At 36.0% G+C, this 22753-nt stretch overlaps 3 protein-coding genes across 3 annotated transcripts; 1 reads left to right on the plus strand and 2 right to left on the minus strand.

The window, feature by feature from the left end:
- Positions 1 to 2524: 2524 nt before the first annotated feature.
- On the plus strand, positions 2525 to 11009 carry Rpt4 (Regulatory particle triple-A ATPase 4). The gene is made up of 9 exons (XM_073077523.1): positions 2525 to 2694; positions 3397 to 3516; positions 4257 to 4393; positions 5121 to 5219; positions 6064 to 6213; positions 7253 to 7376; positions 7772 to 7982; positions 9620 to 9785; positions 10849 to 11009. Exons 1-9 carry the CDS (start codon positions 2589 to 2591, stop codon positions 10924 to 10926), a joined length of 1191 nt encoding a protein of 396 aa, XP_072933624.1. The 5' UTR covers positions 2525 to 2588; the 3' UTR covers positions 10927 to 11009.
- Positions 11010 to 11514: 505 nt separating this feature from the next.
- tab1 (tak1) lies at positions 11515 to 18357 on the minus strand. The gene is made up of 6 exons (XM_073077534.1): positions 18119 to 18357; positions 17500 to 17634; positions 16946 to 17051; positions 13330 to 13594; positions 12825 to 12981; positions 11515 to 12498 (listed from the first exon to the last, which is right to left on the minus strand). The coding sequence occupies exons 1-6, from the start codon at positions 18256 to 18258 to the stop codon at positions 11925 to 11927; spliced, it is 1377 nt and encodes a 458-aa protein (XP_072933635.1). The 5' UTR covers positions 18259 to 18357; the 3' UTR covers positions 11515 to 11924.
- A 2170-nt stretch (positions 18358 to 20527) lies between these two features.
- bic (bicaudal) lies at positions 20528 to 21977 on the minus strand. The gene is made up of 2 exons (XM_073077540.1): positions 21854 to 21977; positions 20528 to 21758 (listed from the first exon to the last, which is right to left on the minus strand). Exon 2 carries the CDS (start codon positions 21733 to 21735, stop codon positions 21199 to 21201), a length of 537 nt encoding a protein of 178 aa, XP_072933641.1. The 5' UTR covers positions 21736 to 21758; positions 21854 to 21977; the 3' UTR covers positions 20528 to 21198.
- Between the last annotated feature and the right edge of the window lie 776 nt (positions 21978 to 22753).

A 22753-nucleotide genomic window follows, 5' to 3' on the forward strand; every position in this document is an offset into this window, starting at 1 on the left:
AATTAGTTTCATCGTTTATGAGATAACCGTGGCACGCGGGTAGGGTGGCTACGAGGACTGTTTAGGAAAGACTTTTACTTGTTGCAAGTTTATTATCACTGGTTTAGATGAAGGTCATAGATTAGTAAAGATTACTCACTCCTAACAAGAAAATGTACCCAGTTTTGAGAATTGAAACAGTTGCGTAAAAAAAATTTGCCACGTCTCCGTGCTAAAATGTCCTTAAAATATTTGAAATTATTATTATAAATTATTTAATTATCATGAAAATTACGCAGTATTAGTTATTTATTCGTAAATTTTCTCTAAAAATGTTTTTATTTGTCAAGAATTCAAAAAAAGAACTTACTATAATAAGCCATTTGCGGCTTCATTCAATTTCAAGGCGGCGAAGTATCTTTACTAATCTATGATGAAGGTAAATATCGTTACAGTTCGAAAGTTTCACTATATTTGGTCCAATTCTTAAGAGATCTATGAAAAGACATCTCAAAAATATGTAAAATTTTGAAAGACTTGGCTAGCATGGTGGACTATGGCCCTTCTCAGACTAAAGTTTCAAGTTTCCTGATGTCTAAAACATATAACAAAACCATATAACCATATAACATTTAAAGCACGTAAAGTGTTTCATTTGCAGTTCAAAGTTAAACAAATATCTACTTTATTACTTTAAGATAAGAGTAACTTGCCTTAGAATGTAATTATTTTTAATATGCCATATTAAATTTAGAATCAGTTTTAAAGTAGCAGAAACCTTCGTGATTCGACTACGAAAGCGTCACCACCGAATGTGGTAAAGACACTACCATAGCATAAGGCATTCTAACTTATATGTAGTCCTCAAGATGTACTAGTCGCTGGTGTTGGTAGCCCGAAAGGGAACTACCTCTGTGGTGACTCTTAAATAAAGAAAACAACAGCAGTAGAACGCACACACGACGTGATGTCTAGCTATAATTCCCGTACACCTGCGCGCAACAACTTCAGAGCGGACTAGCAGTTTGGCACGGACTATAACAGGAAAGAACTCTATAATCCTAGGTGAAGATCAGTTTTCCTAGCCAATAGAAATAGGATACAAGGTTCTGTCCCGCTTTTACCCACTGTCACCTGGCGACACTACAAGCCATCTCACGTCGTCCCGTCCGTCGTCACGTCGCCGAGAAATAAGACACGTGCACGCCTAAAATATAATATCATTGGCCGCAGAGAAAACGCTTAAACGTTATTTTAGTGAATTATTTCTGTTAGTGCCTTGTGTCGCTGTGTAAGTTAATTTTAGTTTAACTTAGTTTTCATATTATGTCCACCTGGGATAAATATTTTGTATTTAATATCTCAATAAAGTGATTAGATTCTTAAATTTTGCATAAACTTGTGAACATACTTCTAATGCAATATTTATTTAAATTATTTTTTATTTTGTAGTAACAGAAATCGGATATTATACGTTTCTTTTTTCTTAAAACCATCCGTACCACCATTATACCCGAATGAAATTATGACACTTCACTACAAAAAAGCCATTTTGCAAATATCTTACCCAATATTATTACAAAACCTGTAAAAACCATAGATTAGTAAAGATTACTCACTCCTAAAAAGAAAATGTTCCCAGTTTTGAGAATTGAAATAGTTGCGTAAAAAAGTTTTGCCACGTCTCCATGCAAAAATGTCCCTAAAATATTTGAAATTATTATTATAAATTATTTAATTATCATGTAAATTACGCAGTATTAGTTATTTATTCGTAAATTTTCTCTAAAAATGTTTTTATTTGTCAAGAATTCAAAAAAAGAACTTACTATAATAAGCCATTTGCGGCTTCATTCAATTTCAAGGCGGCAAAGTATCTTTACGAATCTATGGTAAAAACAAAGATTAATGTAACGTAACATTAAAAAAAATTCAAAAATATTTTTTTACATAAACTGTACTTAACTTCTTTTGCCTTCATACCGAATATTGGTGAGAAAAATACGCAACCCCTTTATTTATCAAAACAATATTCCGCGTTTATTTGTTGCCTACATTGTTCCTTTGGCGCGTAATTTTATTTTTTTTCGTACAGCTTACGTGTAAAAGAAATCACTTTCTATTCAGTCTTTGAATCATCTAAATTTCGTATTTTACCTCTACAAAAACCTATAACTTAATAATAATAAACTGAAACGGGAAGTAATGTAGATTGTAGCCTTGTCATTTCCAAAATGTATACGAATCCTACTACACTTCATGTCTTAAAAAATCCGTTAAACCTAGTTCGGCTATTAGGGCATGCCAATAAATATAAAGTGCCTTAAAATTAAGTCTATCATTCTTAAAATAATCTGCAAGATTTGTTAATCATATTTATATTTGTCGTCGAATGTACAACTATTATAACAACATTTTATAATCTAGTGTATTCAACTAGAGCTGGCTGAATGCATTTTGTTTCTTGGCTCTTAAAGTTCCACATGTTATTAAAACAGAAACTGTCAAACGCTGACATTTCAAAACGAACCAATGACCGAATTGTCAAACTGGTCAAACAGTTCGTGATTAGCGTTTTTGCATTTAGTATCAAAAATATTTAATTAAAAATGCCTGCGGGAGCTTCAACCGCGGACCCCTTGAGGGAGAAAGCGTTCCAGGAGTACCGGAAGAAGCTAATGGAGCACAAGGAAGTGGAATCCAGGTTAAAAGACAGTAAGTTTTCATGTACAAAGATGTCGATTTTTGTCGAATCATCACGATACATTTGTTGATATTTTAGCTGTAATTAATCAAATTTAAGTGTTTTTAATAGTGTTCTTATTATTAGCAGCATAGATTTAGGCATTGAATGTACTTTTTGTGTTGTAAAGTATATTAATGTGTATATAATTTAAATAACCCCTTTGTCAATTATTTGCATTAAGATTTATTAATTTAATTTATTAAGATCCCCTCAGTAGGGTCCTCATATGTGTTTCATAGACATACAAACAGACAAAGACAATTAATTAATTATGTAGTACTATTTTTGTGGAACCAAGATCTCTAATGATAAACAACTGGGAATAGGATGATAAGAGATTTATTTCTGACAATTAAATAAATAAACGCTTTCTACACTCACAGCCTCACTAGGATTCCCTGTGTCGTGGGTGCCATGAACACACATAGACAAATACACAAACACCCAGACCCAGAAACAGAAATCGAAATTCATCATTTCGATATCTGTCTGGCCGGGGATCGAACCCGGGACCCTTTGCGCGTCAAACCGGTATGGTGGCCGCACCGCCACGCAGGTCGTCAATTTTGGCCTTATAAAGTATTAGAAATATTAGAAACAACTTCTTAGAGCCTTGGGTGAGATGTACAAATACAACAAATCATAATATATTGTTTTTATTATAATTTCAGTGCGAGAACAACTAAAAGACCTCACAAAACAGTATGACAAGAGTGAGAATGATCTGAAGGCCCTGCAGAGTGTTGGACAAATTGTCGGAGAAGTACTGAAGCAACTCACAGAAGAGAAATGTAAGTTTGTTACATTATAGATGATGGTTGAAGGTAAAATGCTTCTTGCTGAACTCTGGAAGCAATACCATAACACCTAAGGTGATAGAACCCTTTGTGGTACTAAAGTCCCACATAACCCCGTGTCGCTCCCACGGCACCGGGTACCTGTTGAAGGTTTCCCTCGAGAAAGAAAGAAAAAAAAAACGGCTTCCTATACATAGTCCTCCTATCTGTGTAATCCTATCTGAGATAGATTACAGATAAAAAACATAACCTGAGGGCTTCAAAATTTGGCCTGTCACTTTCATAATTTAGGCAGATACAATGACGCCTCATCAGTTAGTCTCAAGCCATTTGGTCTGCAGGGCGTGGCAAAGAATAATACATACATACATAAAGGTGGCAGAACCCTTTGTGATTCGACTCCGGCGGCACCACCGCCACACCTATTTCCACCTAATAACAGCAGTGCTAGGCGCTGCTGTGTTCCGGTTTAAAAGGTGTGGTAAGGGAGACAGACTTTTCCGAGGCGTTCCAGCTTAGTCCTCAGGGGTAGCGGCGCATCTGTGGCCGACCTCAGGTAGGAATATCTAATCCTATCTGGGGTTGATTACAAGACACTTACCATCAGGACTGCATGCTCGTCTGCTACTCCTATATTATAAAAAAAAAAAACTAAACATACAACGTTATGCTCCACAGTAAGGTAAATGTCATGACAAAGATACCACTATGTACTGAATATTGTCTATTTTCAGTTATCGTCAAAGCCACAAACGGTCCTCGGTATGTGGTGGGCTGCCGTCGCCAGTTGGACAAGAATAAGCTGAAGGGTGGCACCAGGGTGGCGCTGGACATGACCACGCTCACCATCATGCGGCATTTGCCTAGAGAGGTAATAAATGAAACTGAAAATTGTATATAATGTTAGAAAATATTTTTATATCAAATTGTAATATAAAATTTTATACAACACGCGGACGAAAAATGTTTTTCTGACTCGTGTGATTGCAGTCCTCGCCTGCGGCTCGGCCTGCAAACTCACACTTGTCAGAAAAAAATTTTTCGTCCTCGTATTGTAATGTACTATTCCAAAAGCAGGAACGTAAACAAGGTAGTTTTTTGTCATTCTATGCTAAAGGTGGGTTCATTACTGTCCCACTATTGGATCTCATAGTGAGAAAGTTTTGAGCCATAGAACATTGTGCTGGTCTATGGCCATACCAACCAATGTCAATGTGAATGCATATTAGAGACTTCATGCATTTTGTAGAATTTCTTTCTTTTTTTAAGAACTCCCTCTAGGTCACTGAGCTTCTATGCGAGGCCAAGTATCAACCACTAGGTTATCACTGCTTGAGAAAATAAATAGTCCCCAAAATTTATTTGTGAAAAACAGATGAGGTAAGAAACTTTTCTATTTTTGACTGATAAATGTTAACAAAAAGCTGTTTGAGGATTATTTCTTTTCGTTTCCTATGCTAATAGGTATCCAGACCCTTCCACCTCCACAGGGGGAGTCACACCCTCCCATTTACACTGATGCGGAAACATATTGTGCATATAGTCTCTTTAGGCTAATACTTATCTTGTAAACAATTAAATATATTTTCATTTCATAGGTGGATCCTCTAGTGTACAACATGAGCCATGAAGACCCGGGAGATGTGACCTACTCGGCTATTGGTGGCTTACAGGAACAAATCAGACAGTTGAGAGAGGTAAATCTATAGCTCTATTTATATTATCATCACCATCTCTAGCGTCTATTCGTACATCTTATCATCAGATCATAATTGTTAAAATGTAATCACGTAATTGATTATGGATATCTTAATCTTCATTTATAATATAGCTCACACACACACACACGCACCTAGGCCCTGAATGCCCAACTGGGGATAGTACCTGGAACCCACCATCTGTAACATCAGTATGGTGACCGCTCTACCACAAGAATCATCGACACAAGCTGTGTTTGTCTGTGTACACACATTTATTTACATTTGGTTAAAATTGTACATGTACTAAACACATTGTATCACGCATTACTTTCCAGAAATCCATGCTATTAAGTTAGGATTAAAAATTCTCCACAACAATTCAATACTAATATGTATTATGGTGTATATTTTAAGCCATGCAGTATAATAATATACTACCCTCCCTCCCACAAAGGATCTGTGCAATTGCAAAAAATAAAAAAAATTGTCCACCATAAATGCCACCACCGACGTGTTTCGCTCCAAAACAGAGCATCATCAGGGTAAATTGACTCTTTATAGGGTGGTATTGTTATGGAGTATATGCTAACTAAACCTGCACGCAACAACTTCAGAGCGGACTAGCAGTTTGGCGCGGACTATACGTACTGCATGGTTTAGAATATACACCATCGTACATATTAGTAGCGGATTGTTGCGAAGTAGTTTTAATCATAACTTAAGAGAATATTTTCCTTCTATATGTCTTTTTTCCACACACTATCTATAATTTTAAGTTATAAGTGTTAAAATTTTCCATCTACACATTTTCACACACTATAAAGAAGCCATTTATCACCAGGTCATCGAGCTACCTCTGCTAAACCCAGAGTTGTTTGTCCGTGTGGGCATCACACCACCAAAGGGCTGTCTGCTGTACGGACCCCCTGGTACCGGGAAGACATTGCTCGCAAGGGCTGTGGCGTCACAGCTGGATGCTAACTTCTTGAAGGTATACTTTGATCACAATATTTCAATGCAATGTTTATAATATAGGAGTTGCAGACGAGCATGCAGTATGCCTGATGGTAAGTGGCTACTGCCGCCCATGGACATCTATAATCAACCCCAGATAGGATTAGATATTCCTACCTGAGGTCGGCCACAGATGTGCCGCTGCCCCTGAGGACTAAGCTGGAACGCCTCGGAAGAGTCTGTCTCCCTTACCACACCCTTCAAACCGGAACACAGCAGCGCCTAACACTGCTGTTATTAGGTAGGAATAGGTGTGGCGGTGGTGCCGCCGGAGTCGAACCACCAAGGGTTCTACCACCTTCTAAATAATACGATGGTAATAATAGAGATTTCTTACGATTAATCTCCACCCCACTTCCCAACGCAGTGACTCGAGTGATCAGTACTGTTGTCACATTATCACAGTGGGTACAGCGAAGTTTTACTAAAACACATTCAGGCTTCTTCAATAAGCTTGCGTGCACCTAAATATTGCGACATACATATTGATCGCCTATAATATTTTTATATCGGAACCATAATGCGAATTTGACCTTCAATTTAACAATCATTACGGTGATCATGACGGGTTCTCAAGTTTTTGCAAGTAAAAAGCAAGATATCGAAGATAAGACAACATTCTTGTTTTTCAATTTTTTTTTTATAATATCTCCTATATTAGCAGACGAGCATGCAGTCCACCTGATGGTAAGTGGCTACTGCCGCTCATGGACATCTGTAATAAACCCCAGATAAAGGATTAAGGTCGGCCACAGATGCGCCGCTACCCCTGAGGACTAAGCTGGAACGCCTCGGAAGAGTCTGTCTCCCTTACCACACCCTTCAAACCGGAACACAGCAGCGCTAACACTGCTGTTATTAGGTAGAAATAGGTGTGGCGGTGGTGCCGCCGGAGTCGAACTACAAGGGTTCTACCACATTTTTATTTTATAACTTTTATAACCCGAATCGAATATATTTACTTATACAAGCAATATTTTATTCAAAATAATAATTTTATCATATTTATTTGCAAGGTGGTGTCATCGGCTATTGTGGACAAGTACATAGGCGAGTCGGCTCGACTTATCCGCGAGATGTTCAACTACGCACGTGATCATCAACCCTGCATCATATTCATGGACGAAATTGATGCTATTGGTAAATTATTGATATTCTTTTACTGTAATTGTTTAAGGTTCTGTACCCAAATGGTAGTAACGGTAGCCTATTACTAAGCTTCCTAACCACTTATTATTATATTACTAGCTGACCCGGCAAACGTTGTTGCCATATAAATAAAAAAAGGTTAAGGGTGAATAACCCTTATCACTTAAGGGTTTGAAAAATAGATAGTGACCGATTCTCAGACCTGAATATGCATATAAAATTTGGTGAAATTCGGTAAAGCCGTTTTGGAGGAGTATGGTAACTAACATTGAACACGAGAATTTTATATATAAGATTATTAATGCTATATAACTATAGACTATAATACTATTATTTTTACTTCTAAAATCGTGACAGGAAACTAATCATCCCATTGTAATTTCCAGGTGGTCGCCGTTTCTCTGAAGGCACCAGCGCCGATCGCGAGATCCAGCGTACACTGATGGAGCTCCTCAACCAGATGGACGGCTTCGATTCCCTTGGTCAAGTGAAGATCATCATGGCCACCAACCGCCCTGATACCCTGGATCCAGCGCTGCTCCGCCCCGGACGTCTGGATCGTAAGATTGAGATCCCGCTGCCTAATGAACAGGCTAGGTTTGTGATCTTTGTATTATGGATCGATACACACTTTGATACGATATTTTTATTCATAAAAAATGTATCGACTATACCAATATTGAGTGCCAAAAAAGGAGAAAGCTTGGTTGATAGAATGTTAAGTAACGAAATTTTGAAATTGTATCTGATCAAAATATGCATTATGTTTTGAAAATTATGTTTAAACTAGAGGCCCGTCGCGACATTTAATTACAATATCGAAGGATACATACGGCTCCTTAAAGCTTTTGGAAATATTCTATAGACTTGTTCATCACGGATTCGAATGGTAAAATAATTTTTCAAATCGGTTCAGTAGTTTCGGAGCCTATTCAATACAAACAAACTGTTCAGTTTTGTCTATGGTTCTACGTATTAATTATCTGTCGTTGGTATTAATTTTAATCTGTATGATTAAAAGCATAGAGATTTATAGTTTGAAATAGTTCGTTGTAGTGTCGTTGTCGTCGTGTCGTTCGCGGTGGTGTATGCCGCCACCGGGATAAAACTTGTTCGAGAAGCTTCGGAGTCGTCGGTCGCGCTCGCGCATATTTGTCGTTTTAGTTATACTCCGAAGTAGAAGCCACTATTCGTATTCGTAGCGTTTCCTTTAAATTCGCGTTAACTTCATTGTTCGCGGTGCAACGTGCTGTAAGATCGACGCCACGTGAGAAGAGGAAGAAGGTAGAGGTAACCGGTAGACCATTCCGAGGTAAGACTAGCTAGCTCGAGCTTAGGGTGAGTTGAAGGTGCCTTATACCTAGTACAAGAGGCTGCGCCCATCAGCAGCAGGTGAGTGCGTGACCCTATAGCACTTTGCATCTTATTTTCGTATATACAGTCCACTTAACCTTCTTCGGGACACGGTCATCCTGTCCATCGAAGAGAGGAACATTCGGTTCCTTATTTGTTCTAACGGCCGCGGAAATCTTAATATTTTCGGTCTCGGAGCCGTATTCACAACACAAACAAACAGTCAAATCTTTCCTCTTTATAGTATTAGTATAGACAAGAATTGTTATTTGTTCAATTCAAATCTTTTTTTTTATTCAAAATAGTTTCTTTACAGAGCACTTTTTAAATGTCAATACAACTACGACCACTTCACAAGGTGTTTCGTTATGGAGAAGCGAAATTTTGGAAAAATGTCGAAATTAATAGTTTTAACCATAGATAAGTAAAGATTACTCACTCCTAACAAGAAAATGTACCCAGTTTTGAGAATTGAAATAGTTGCGTAAAAAAGTTTTGCCACGTCTCCGTGCTAAAATGTGCCTAAAATATTTGAAATTATTATTATAAATTATTTATTTATTGTGTAAATTACGCAGTATCAGTTATTTATTCGTAAATATTCTCTAAAAATGTTTTTATTTATTAAGAATTAAAAAAAAAGAACTTACTATAGTAAGCCGTTTGTGGCTTCATTCCATTTCAAGGCGGCGAAGTATCTTTACTAATCTATGGTTTTAACTTATATTCTTAGAAATGGAATGCTATTTTATCAGGTGCTTGATTACAGATATCTATGAGCGGCAATAGCTACTTAACATCAGATGGACTTCACTTTTGTTAGCACTATTATAAAAGGAAAAATAATAATCGATATTAATAATTTTGGCTTTCGTCCACAGATTGGAAATCCTCAAAATCCACGCGCAACCGATAGCGAAGCACGGCGAGATGGACTACGAGGCGGTGGTGAAACTGTCTGATACCTTCAACGGTGCCGACTTGAGGAATGTTTGCACTGAGGCCGGTTTGTTCGCTATACGCGCCGAGCGAGAGTATATTATACAGGTAATGATATTATAACCTATTTTGAATTCTAATGAAGACCATTTGGGTTTAAAGAATCTTTATTTTTCTCATAAGACGTACATGGTCACTTAAAATGAGAAAACTTAAACTATTTACATAATAAAGCTGTGTCCCCGGACACGTCGTGAGTATTATATACTGTAATAGTAATTTATGTCTATTAGTATTTCGGTCTACCAATTCGCACTTGGCCAGCGCGGTGGACTATAGCCTAATCCTTCTCATTCTGAGAGAAGACCAATGCCCAGTAATGGGACAGTAATGGGTTGATGATGATTTTGAATGTGATAGAACCCATTTCACCGTCACCACTGCTACAGCTATTTCTGTTATACCAGCAGCAGTGTTTTGGTTTTAAGGGTAGACATATAGTAGTATGGAGATTTGTAAGGGAGACATATTTTTCCGAGGCGTTTCTAGTGTTCAGGGGTAGTGGCGCATTTGTGGCCGACCTCAGGTAGGAATGTTATCTTTGTGGGGTTGATTACAGGTTTCCATGGACGTCAGTAGCCATTTACCATCAGGTGGTCTGCATGCTCGTCCGCTAGTCATATACAGGGTGAATTTTTCAAATGAGCTTTCAGGACTAAATCCGAATCTATAGGCGACAAATGCTGTTTGCAAAATGGACTCGTTCCATTCCCGGCGAAACAATAATATATTTCAACAAACTAATCATGCAGTTTTAGTTTTTATACCAGAATCGGCCTCGTAACTGACATACTACATGTAATGACTTACAGAATCGAATTTGGCTTTTTGAAAAATGCACCCTGTATATCACAATCGGATAAAGAACATCATATTTATTGATGATTAATAAATTGTTAAGATTAGGAATTGAAACATTATTTACATAAAAATATCCGACACATGACTCTATAATATTTATTTAGGATTCACTGTACTTACTTGAACACTGTATCAAAAAGTTAAACTAATTTGAATTTGGTATTGATTAAACTATTTGAATTTGGCAATTAAGTTATCTCCATAAAATCCATACTCATTCATATTTTAAAATACGAAATTTTATTTTCAGGAGGATCTCATGAAAGCTGTTCGGAAAGTGGCCGACAACAAGAAATTGGAAAGCAAGCTTGATTACAAACCAGTTTAAAATGTTTATTCATCGCATTTATATTACATGTTCATTCTATCTATGTATAACAAGTTTTTTTTAATAAATAACACTAGTAATTATTTTTGTTTACTTTATTTAAATAACCCGCCTGGCGGAGCGGTTACCATATGTACTGACGCGCAGAGGTTCCGGATTTGATGCCCGATAGATGTCTAAATGAGTTAAGATTTTTGTTCTTGGTGTTATGTATTTGTCTGTGTGCTCGTAGCACCCACGACATGGAATCCTAGTGTGGGGCTATGAGCGTCTTGTTATTTGTCTTATGATTGTAAGGACTATAGTTATTGAGGATAGATAAAATATTTTTGGTGGTAGAACGTTGTGGTTCGACTCCGGCGGCACAACCGCCACTATTTCTTCCTCATAACAGCAGTGTTAAGCGCTGATTTGTTCTGGTGTTTTACGGTGCGGTAAAGGAAGTATTGTTATGAGAAACGTTCTAACTGGCGCATTTGTGGCCGACTTCAGGTAATAGTTTAATATAATCTTTATATTAGAGAATAGATAGATACAGGACAGATAGATTGATTTTACGAGATGGAAAGGGTAAATAAAACAACCAACTAAGTACTCAACACATTTAAAAATTCTTATAAAATTTAACATGTAAAATACTGATGGTAGGTAGCTATTGCTTAACTGTAAGACATATTTCTTAATAATTATACATTTTTGACGTATTATTTCTACATTATTTATACGTATTATAATTTTTAAGTTATTTACTACATACTTTTCCGAAGGTTTCCAACCTAGTCCTCAGCAAAGAATCTGTCGTTGAACTCAGGTAGGAATCTAATGTTATCTGAGGTTGATTATAGGTGTATGGGCAACAGTAGCTTCTTACCGTCAAGTAGTGCATGCTCATTTGATACTGCTATGTCAAAAATAATGTATGTGTTATTTTATTTTAAGCCTCTATATACGCCTCTGAAACAGTGCAGACATTTATTTCATAAAAAAATAAATAAAATTTATTTTATAAAACTAGGCAAAGTTCCGTTCTTTCTCGCCTTAGCAACATTCTCGTAATAACACGAGAAATCAACATATCCTTTAATCCGTCTATCTCTGTCGCACGGTCGACTTGGATAAATATCTGAAGACGACTCATTCGACCGATTCGTATCAATATTAGAATCATTCTCCAAATCATTCGTTCCTGACGAGTATATCTCAGAATCATTCTCATTCAATCCCCTTAACAGTGTTGTCGATTTAGATTGCACGATAGGATTGAATCGGACCGATGGGTTTTGCTTTATGCTTTGTGGGGGATCATTTTGTGGGACCGGTTGCAGAAAATTGAAATTCCTTATTAGCAAAGTCATATGGGTGTTCGGTTTTGGTGTCAAGTTATTTTTCATGCAGTACGCCATGAACTCCTCCTCGATTTCTTGGAGAACAGCATGACTGACTTTCTTGAAGTCGGACTGCTTTCTGAAGTTCTCTACTATGATCTGAGCGAGTTGTTTGTTTGTTTGCTCGCTGCAACCTTTCACTTCTTGTATCCGCTTGTAGACTCCGGAGCTGACTAGCACTAAAAACCTGAAAAATTGATGATAAAAAACCTTTATTGACCTTTAAGATTATATTATTTTCAGACGATTTTAACCATCTAGACTACATGATGCACACTAAGTATTGCCTGTATCGTGGGTACCATGGACACATAAACACTTAGACCCAGAAAAGAAAACTAAATTGAAAATTAATTATTTAGATATGTGTCACCCGGGGCATTGAACCCATCGAAAGGCAGACAAACCCCACCATACCGACAGACCGGAATGGCAGTAGCCACTTACCATCAGGTGGACTGCATGCTCGTCTGCTACTTCTATATTATAAAAAAAAAAGGTATTAAGACCAACCTGCAAGACTCATCGAGCATGATAGGTCCGTGTATCTCCGGAGTGGCCACGACTGGCTCTGATGTGGCCGCGCTGATGGTCGGGAAGGCTTTGTAGAGGCCCTTCACTAGGTAGTTACCTAGACATCGCGTGCCAGTCTGGTTTCCGAGGTATTGAGCTGAAAAAGGTTGATATAAAAATTAGTTCTTTCATATAAAATTACAATAGCAAGCATGCAGTCCATGTTATGGTAAGGGTTTACTAATATCGATAGATGTCTGTGACCATATAGATGAGGAGTTCTATCTGAAGCTTTTTTTATAATATAGGAGTAGCAGACGAGCATGCAGTCCACCTGATGGTAAGTGGCTACTGCCGCCCATGGACATCTGTAATCAACCAGATAGGATTAGATATTCCTACCTGAGGTCGGCCACAGATGCGCCGCTACCTGAGGACTAAGCTGGAACGCCTCAGAAAAGTATGTCTCCCTTACCACACCCTTCAAACTGGTTCTACCACTCACCGTTCCTCAGCTTGTCCACGTCGAGCCCGAGCTGAGCCAGCCTCAGCAGCTCGTCCTCATTAGTGGGTGCATGTTCAGCACTCAATTGCACCACACGCAACACACAGTTGTCGTCAGCTCGCCCGAGCAATGCCCGAGCTTCACCAACTCCACCGACAAACAAACGAGAGCCTAATACGAGAGCGAGTGTGACAGTAGCGCCCCCAGAAAGGTGTTGGTCAATCTCTTTGAGCCGTTGGAGTATAGTGTCGCAGTTTTGGGATATCTGTAAATTGGGAAGGAATAAAAAAATCATATATAAAGTGTAAAACAATATTTTTAGTAATAGCATTTTATGACTCATATTCTTCTAAAAAAACAATCATTTGATATCATGGGGGTGCATACAAATAAGTGGTCCACGATCTTGGGACATTCATCATATTGAATTTGGAATAACATCACTAAACGAATTATGTATTGTGATCTAAACCAAATGTGTATGCATTATTGCATCGCAATCGATTTAATAGTACATTACGATACGCGTGGCCAAAGTAGCCTATTTTTGCACGGCGTGAAGTTAGCGCCCGAGCGCAGCGAGGGTGCTAAACGCCGTGCACATAATAGGCTACTTATGTCACAAGTATCGTATACTATTTTATAGCTCGTGTGACATAAACCCGCTTATACTTGTGAAGGAATATGAAAAAATATGATAATTATTTTGAAACTTATAAATGATTGAAACTAAAAATTATGAATTAAAAAACCAATAAAAATGTGACACAACCAAAACCATTGAAATTTGATGTGAAGAAGTCTTAATTTAGAAAATTTAGTAATTTGTATCTAGTAGATTTTTGTGTCAATAAGTTTTCAGTTGGCCTATTCTTTTATTCGTGACGAGCTTTTGCCCGCGGCTTCGCTCGCGTTACGATTTTCATCCCCTATTTTATCCCCTTGGGGGTAGAAATTGATCAAAATCCTTTCTTAGCGGATGCCTACGTCATAACATCTACCTTCATGCCAAATTGTCTCTATCAACGCACAGCCCAAAGTGGTTTGGGCTGTGCGTTGATAGATCACTATGTCAGTCAGTCACCTTTGATTTATATATATTTAGATAAAGGCAAATCCTACACCACAATAAGTCAAAATCCATCAAGCCATTTAGGCTAAATGCCGTTGGTCTAGATGCCACTATGATATTTTTATGTAACATACAAATCTTAAAATAATTAGTGGCATCTCCACCTAAACGTATTAAAGAAACATTATAAGCAATCACATAATATACAGGGTGAATTTTTAAAACGGGCCTTCAGGGCCACATCCGAAACTATAAGGATTAGCGAAAAATGCTGAAAGGAGTTACGAGGCCGATTTTGATAAAAACTAAAACTGCATCATTACTTTTTTAAAATAACTTTTTCCCTAGCCGGGAATCGAACGAGTTCATTTTGAAAAAAAAATGCACCCTCTATATTATTCCACTATCTGATAGTGTTGCTTATAAGGATCGAAATCTGGAAAGTAATGATAAATGAAAAACTAAAGGAAAAGCCTCAATTTTAAGAAAATACATATTTTTTCATATTAATTTGGCAGCTAAGTTCCCACCATTCATTAATTTAAACATTTCGTGTATTAACATTTATTTGGCTCAATGTTTCTAATCATTCGAAATGGACGTTTTGTTTCCCAATAATTTATATTTTTATGTCCGACTTAGCTAAGGTTATTTTTAGGACCATTAAAATAGATTTACTTGCTATGGGCGGAGTTTCGTTTAATAAAGATGTAAAGTTGACAATTTGCGAGAATTACTTTTTAGAGTCAAATTCGAGTGATTACTAAAAAAAGAGATATAGAAAATCATATTTAACGTTGGAACGAAGTTGTAAACAACAAACAATAAGAATTTACTATTTAATCAGTTATCTATTTTCATTAAAAAATAAATCCTAAAAACGGCGGTAACTTATTTGCCAAACTATTACTTTCTCATACTAAGCCGTATGTCATAGTCATAACACCGAATAATTAGTTGATTAACCAACAAATTCTTCAATGGTATGACTTATGTCTGTTTCTAAAGAATTATACATAAATCATTTGTTATGTATAATCCTTAAGGATTAGTATGCCAATGTATGGAAAAATACGTATTTTCTTAAAAAAAATCCTTTTCCTTTAATTTGTCACATAACATTACTTCCCAGAATTTGATCCTTATAAGCGACACTATCAGATAGTGGAATAATATAGACGGTGTATTTTTTTTTCAAAATGAACTCGTTCGATTCCCGGCTAAGGAAAAAATATTTTAAAAAACTAATGATGCAGTTTTAGTTTTTATCAAAATCGGCCTCGTAACTCCTTTCAGCATTTTTCGCTAATCCTTATAGTTTCGGATTTCGCCCTGAAGGCCCGTTTTAAAAATTCACCCTGTATACTAGTGATACAGTACAAAATCGATTATCCGGACCTCAGTTATACAGATTATTTGTATTGCCAAATGTGAACAAGTCACTTTGTAATAACCGCAGATTAGCTACGTTGTGTGTGATATGTGCATTTAAATTCCAGAAAGCAGCCAGAATACAAACCAAAAACCCGACTGCTGAAAAATATAGCCTATGTTATCCCTGCAATTTAGATGAATACAACGACATATCATATGTCAATATTAGTGAAGTCGTTTAGGTTTGACAAAGAATGAAAAAAAAATACATACGTACAAACATACGGTCGAAAAACATTGCCTTCCTCAATCGGATCATATAGCTTTTCTTCATAAACGCAATTATCCAATTTTTTGATAATCCGAATGCCGTACGACAACAAATAGTACGCTTTATCAAGTTTTTACGGGAGTAGTATTATGGCTAATTTTGATAATGATTCCTTATTTAAATATGTCCTACTTTGGTGTGTAGCGAAAATACACAGTCAAAACAAACAATAAAATTCGATACAGCTCAACAGTAAGTCTTACATTGATGCCATTGCTTAGAATATACAAAATGGCAAAAATATTTATAAATACATGCAAAATAAAATATTAACATAATTATTGCTTTAAACAAAATAATCCTTACTCACTTTTAATTTTCAAATGACATTTAAAAGTATGAAACGTTCATAGCGATGTTTATTTTTTACAACTGTGAGGGTAGTGTACTGACATTAATACAGTGTAAGAATCGGCTACTTTGGAGACGGAAAAGCATGGCTAAAATGCGGGTTTAGGTCACAGAGTGCTATAAAATAAATTTGCAAAATATCATCCTCAATTATTTAAAATTGGTTAAAACAACTAGCAAAAAAACAGCTTGTAAATATATAAACAACAAATGTAGTTTGTATAATTATAATGTGTATTGTAGACACTGTTAAGGTTCGTGCAATAAAACAATAACTTGTTGCTCTGTAAAAGAGAATTATTCTATTTAAACCAAATTTTTTTGTCCTATGACATTGATATTCTATACACGTCTATATTTAATTATTAAAATAAAAACAACATATATGGCCTACATGGGCATAAAAACCTAAAAGAAGATTACTTCGTTTACATAAATGAAAATTAATAATAAAACTATGTATATTATCTATTTATTTGTTAACTTACCTGTGTTTCACTTAAAGTCTGTAGTCTGTATTGCAAGCTGGTTCGTTCTGCTATCATGCCGTCATAGTTTTCTATATATGCTTTCTCCACTGACACAAATGCATTTCTGAAATATCAAAAAAAACCTATGAATTTCTGATGAACTTAATGTGAATATGGTAATAGTCGTCAACTCAGCTTTTCAATAAAGGATCTCAGGTTCAAATCCTATGCATGTTTATGATTTTACAATGTTATGTATGATCTTTTTTTAACATTTTTATCACTTGCTTTAAAGGTAAAGGTTATAATAAACGCTTAAACGCTTTCTACACTCACAGCCCCACACTACAGGGAATCCTGTGTCGTGGGTGCCATGGACACACACATAGACAAATACACAAACACCCAGACCCAAAAACAGAAATTTAAATTCATCATTTAGATATCTGTCCGGCCGGAGATCGAACCCGGACCCTTTGCGCGTCAGACCGTTATGGTGGCCGCTCCGCCACGCGGGTCGTCATAATGCTATCATGAGGAAATTTTTTATGATGATTATTTAAAACAATAACCTTAATCTATCCCTGATTTCCTCATCAGTGTTGTTGATGGATGGTGGAGGTAATAAGAGCTCGGCTGCCATCCTCTGCATGATAAACCTTGCTGCATCCAGTCCATTGTGAGGCTCAAATACTCCATACAGACAACTGAAAGTATTATGAAACAATATTACATAAGATTTTTTTCAGATAGTGGACTATTCCAGAAAGGTGATTAGCAATATATAAACAAATATGAGAAGAGGTATATAGATAGTTGATTAAGTTATTAATATTAGAAATACTAGAATTGTTAATATAGCACAGAAGTCGCTAATTAAATGAATTTATACAAAACAAATAGTATATGAAGTTCTATGGCGAAATATAAACCTGGGCCTATGAAGACATGCAGTTTCTAAGACCCATGTACCCTTGTGTTACAGGCCGTAATAGTAAGATTAAATAATGATAAGAGGCTGTAATTGAAAAGACTTCTACAGTAAATATAGGAGTAAAGAAGAGAACTGTCGATAAAGGTAAAAGAAAATTGTGATTAAAAGTAAAAAAATACCAGATACAATCAGTTCCTCAGTTTTTATACGTTTTAGTAAACAGAACAGAAGAGAACAGGGTAAACACAGGTACTTACGAATTATTATCTTCCGTCTGACAATAAAAACAGAGGTAATCGTCAGTGGAGTTGGAATTACCGCCGTGTTGCGAGAAATACGAAGCGACGCACGTATTACGGCATTTCGGAAGATCATCAGTCCACGGGCGGGCTATCATTGTGAGATTTTTAATAAAATCAATTGAAAATCAGTAGGTATTTTTATATTTCATATATAAATATAAATAAACATAAAAGCTGAATGGTTGAAAAATTTAAAAATATAGGACATATTATGACACAAAAATGTCACTGTCAGTGTCATATTATAATAGACAATAAAATAATATAGATATTAAAGCGGAGCGGAAAAACTAAAGTTTAACAAAATCTGAACGTAAAGAAAAAATATTTACAGTATTTTGAATATAGAGTTTGACACACTTGGCAATCTGAGATAATTCAATTCATTACATTTGCATTACACTTTTTGTAAAATGTAATGTTTATTCTACGCATTCACACAAAGAGTATAGTAACTTATCAATCCTCTCATTCACACCTCAGATTCACATTTTCACACCTATTGTATTAAATTTTACGTCGATCGTGTATGTTACTCATCTAAATCAGAAATATAAAGAAAGATCCTTAAGATTAACTCCATAAATACCTACCTTTTTCGATTTTGGCCTTCACAGAGACTGCAGATATTTTTAATTAACGAAAATGATTCAGTAGTCAGTCGAATGATAATTACCAAGAAAACGTAGCGCCGCGATGCTCTAATTACGGGAGGCCTAAATATTTCTGTTTAACCTATCGACCATAACTACCATTTTGTCTACTTCTAAAATAATCTAACTTATGATTCTCTAACAAGATTATAATAATATAGTTTTTATCTATAGTATCGCTTCGGATAAATAGATTTTATAAATGAATATTTAAATTCATTTAAAATAAAGTTTAAATTGACAACTGTTATTTCGTAGCTCGTTCGTCTCCTCTTATCTTGTCCCTACTTTGCCGTACATATTCTATGTGTTTATTTATTTATTCCCGAATAATTTTACATCCAGCACATTGGATGACAAAAATGGTTATTATATAAAGTAAATAGGCCAAACAACATAGATATTAAGAATTAGGTCATATTACACCATTCATAATTAGGTCAAATATAACATTAATTTAATATTATGCCTGGTACATATCAATACGATAAGTATAAGGAAGATCTTTAATATACAAATCTCTATATTATATATCAAGGTAGGTACCTGTAAAGTCATTTACAGTTTACACAGACCTGTAATTTGTTTTTTTTTATATTATAGGAGTAGCAGACGAGCATGCAGTCCACCTGATGGCAAGTGGTTACTGCCGCCCATGGACATCTGTAATCAACCTCAGATAGGATTAGATATTTCTATCTGAGGTCAGTCACAAATGCGCTGCTACCCCTGAGGACTAAGCTGGAACGCCTCGGAAAAGTCTGTCTCCCTTCAAACCGGAACACAGCAGCGCCTAACACTGCTGTTATTAGGTAGAAATAGGTGTGACGGTGGTGCCGCCGGAGTCGAACCACAAAGGGTTCTACCACCTTTAAAAACCACCACCACCTACCTACCACCACCTTTTGTTCAGATTATATTTTACGAGGTATGTTAGTGTGAGTAGTTAATGTATTTTCGTGGGAAATTTAATATCGGTCATATTTTCTTATCAAGTCGTTACCGCAAAACTCGATTAGGACTACGCTATGTAAACTAAACAGCAATGCAATCACTTTAAAGGTATTTTATGCTATTTTAGATAACAGCATGAAAAGCTAGAACTTCAAAATACTAACATAATATTCTTAATGTTTGATGTATAGACGATTCAGTAGCTTGAATATTTAGAAAAATATAGTATTTATCTTTTTAATAAGAAGTGATAATAACATATTACTTGAAAGAGTATTTTAAAAAACCAATTCTATGGAGCTCAGTGGCTTGCCGTTGCAACTGTCAAGTGAAAGGTCACAGGTTCAAATCTTTTGTGTTTGTAATGTAATAAATATGATTGCTAAACGGTGTGCAGATATTTTTCTACTAAAATAAATACTATTCAGTGGCCAGATTCTTGAAAGAATCTTAAATACTTCAGTATAATGAATTCCTTCTTAATTTATATTTTCTTACTCTGATGAAATCTATGTCAATTATGTTAGGTTTGTTGGATTATGAATAAAAATAACTAAATACTTAGTTACAGTAATAGTTTCTGCTTTCAATATTTAATAAAATATATATTTGGGAAACAAACTCTTGTAATTCTAAACACGGATTCTAGAGAACCATTCCTATTACCTATTCAGTATTGATGATCAATTGGCTTATCTACGCCCATTTCGGGTATATGACTCATTTGTGAGTGGGTTTATCATTAAAATAAAAAATCTTTTTCATGGACCAAAGTTTATGTCATGTCAAAACAAAACTTCAACCTTTCACATTTTGCAATTTTTATAGTTTTTTTATACAATGTAGCTCAAATCTAACGAGCTGTCAGTGACTAAGTTCCATTTTTAAACCTAAACATGTAATATTTAATGAGAAAGCAATCTTTACAACCAGACATGAAACAACTTTAGAAAATCCATCTTTAAAAAATATTACTCGGGTACATAAACACCCAAGGTTCACTATACACAATATATTTGAATCTTTTCTTTATATCTGGTGTTCTTAATGCATTAGAAATAAATTCTTGCATACAATGTATGTCTATATGCCAACATTTCAACAATAGGTCTATTATAAGTCTTAACTAACACCCTATATGTGAAATTAATATTTTTCATTATGCAGTATGTTACAATAAAAACTAATATTAGTGCAGGCATAAAAGAAGCTGTCGGGATGGCTGAAAAGATTTCCAAAGTCACTAGTGTAAAAAAAAATAAACTTTCCTAGCTTCCTGTCAGACAGCCACCACCTAAAAATGAATTCCAAACTCAAATAGGAACACACAGAAAATAACGGATTTGAGACACACCTCAATGGCTTTGGAAACCCTGGTTTTGTTCACATCAGTGAGCAAATTAAAACTAGATGTTCGTGTGGGGGTTTTTAATCGTTCTTTTTGTCTGCTTTGGTTTCCGTCTCGGGTTTCTCTTCCTTCTCCTTCTCTTTTTCCTTCTCCTTGTCCTCGGTGACTACCTCTTTAGCCTCCTGCTTGGACGCCTCGTCGAAGTTGCCGACGAGATTCGGTACCTCGTCGTCTTCGTCGAGTGGCTTCGGCGCGGCCACGCTCGATGCGAGCCTCTTCAGCTGGTTCAAGCCCTCCGGTCCGAGCTGGCTCAGGATGCCCGGCAACATCTCAGCGATCTGCTTGTTCTCCCCGTGGCCCGTAATCGCGAACGTATTCGCCGCGAGCGATGCCTGCGCTTTCGGGTTATTGAAGTGTATAACTGTGCCGTCATCTTTTATCATATTCACCTCCTCGATGCCCGGAATCGTATTCACTGACAGTTTCTTCAGTGATGACTGTAGTTTCTTGTCGTCTGTCGCTGCGGTCGCGTGGACAACCTTCTTCTTACGTCTCGGTGTGCCCTTACCGCCGATGCGGACTTGTGACTGCAATTTCTTCAGCTTTTCGGTGTTCATTTTGTCGTTTTAACACGTTACACCTGTCGAGAGAGACGCGACACACTTTTTAGTGATGTTTATGTTTAAATTCTAGCAGATATCACACGAGTTTTCCATGTAACTTGATCGTACGCACGTGTTTTGAACACCGGTTAGATACAAAGGGAAAATGGTGGATTTGCGACAAGTTATTTCTGATTTTCGACGTCTTTCGATTGGCAGCACTGCGCTTTGTACGTTTCTTTACAACTTAAATGATTATGATGGAGGGATTTTAGAATTTGTATTAATTGGTAGAAATTACTATTCAAAAGTTACGTATTAATTCCGTAATTAGGGTTTTAATGAAATAAACCATAATAATAACATTTTATTTATCAACATCGAAGTGAAAAATAACATTGAACTAATTTGTATTTTTTAAAGTAACAAAGATAAAAAGACAAAATAATATTTATGTGATTAAAATTATGATCGGAAGAAATGGAAATAGTAATATTAATAATAAAATTAACTTAAAGTAAGGTATTAATATCAAGAAGTATACGATTTTTACAATGAAACGGAACGTAAGGTTTTATTATTTAACGCTAGATGGCGTGAACTACGTTGGAAGAAGGAACATTTAAGTTGATACAAATGCGCACTAGATGTCACTCCTAGTCACGAAAATGAAATTATAGTTTTAACGTCACCATCAGTGTTGGTTTCAAAGATTACAGTAGGTATACGATATTATAGGGGTACTTTATTTATCATTTATCGTTGGCCGCACGTGTTTTAGGAGTCGGTTTAGATCTTGTTTCTTTAATGTTATTGCTGGAGCTAATTCTTATTTTTATTTTTTAGCACTTCTCGGCATTGTTCTTGAGTAGGTACTTACCTATAAAACCTTTGCTTTTTCAAAATTATGTGCGTGATAGAAATTAATTATCACTTGCTTAAACAGTGAAGGAAAACATCGTGAGAAAACCTGCATACCTGAGATATTTAAAAAAATGTATATCTCAAAAGTATGTGAAGTCTACCAATACGC

The sequence above is a fragment of the Epargyreus clarus genome, unplaced genomic scaffold (genome assembly GCF_041222505.1).
Source record: "Epargyreus clarus isolate Ecla_fem2 unplaced genomic scaffold, WU_Ecla_fem_2.2 ptg000002l, whole genome shotgun sequence".
Lineage (NCBI taxonomy): Eukaryota > Metazoa > Arthropoda > Insecta > Lepidoptera > Hesperiidae > Epargyreus > Epargyreus clarus.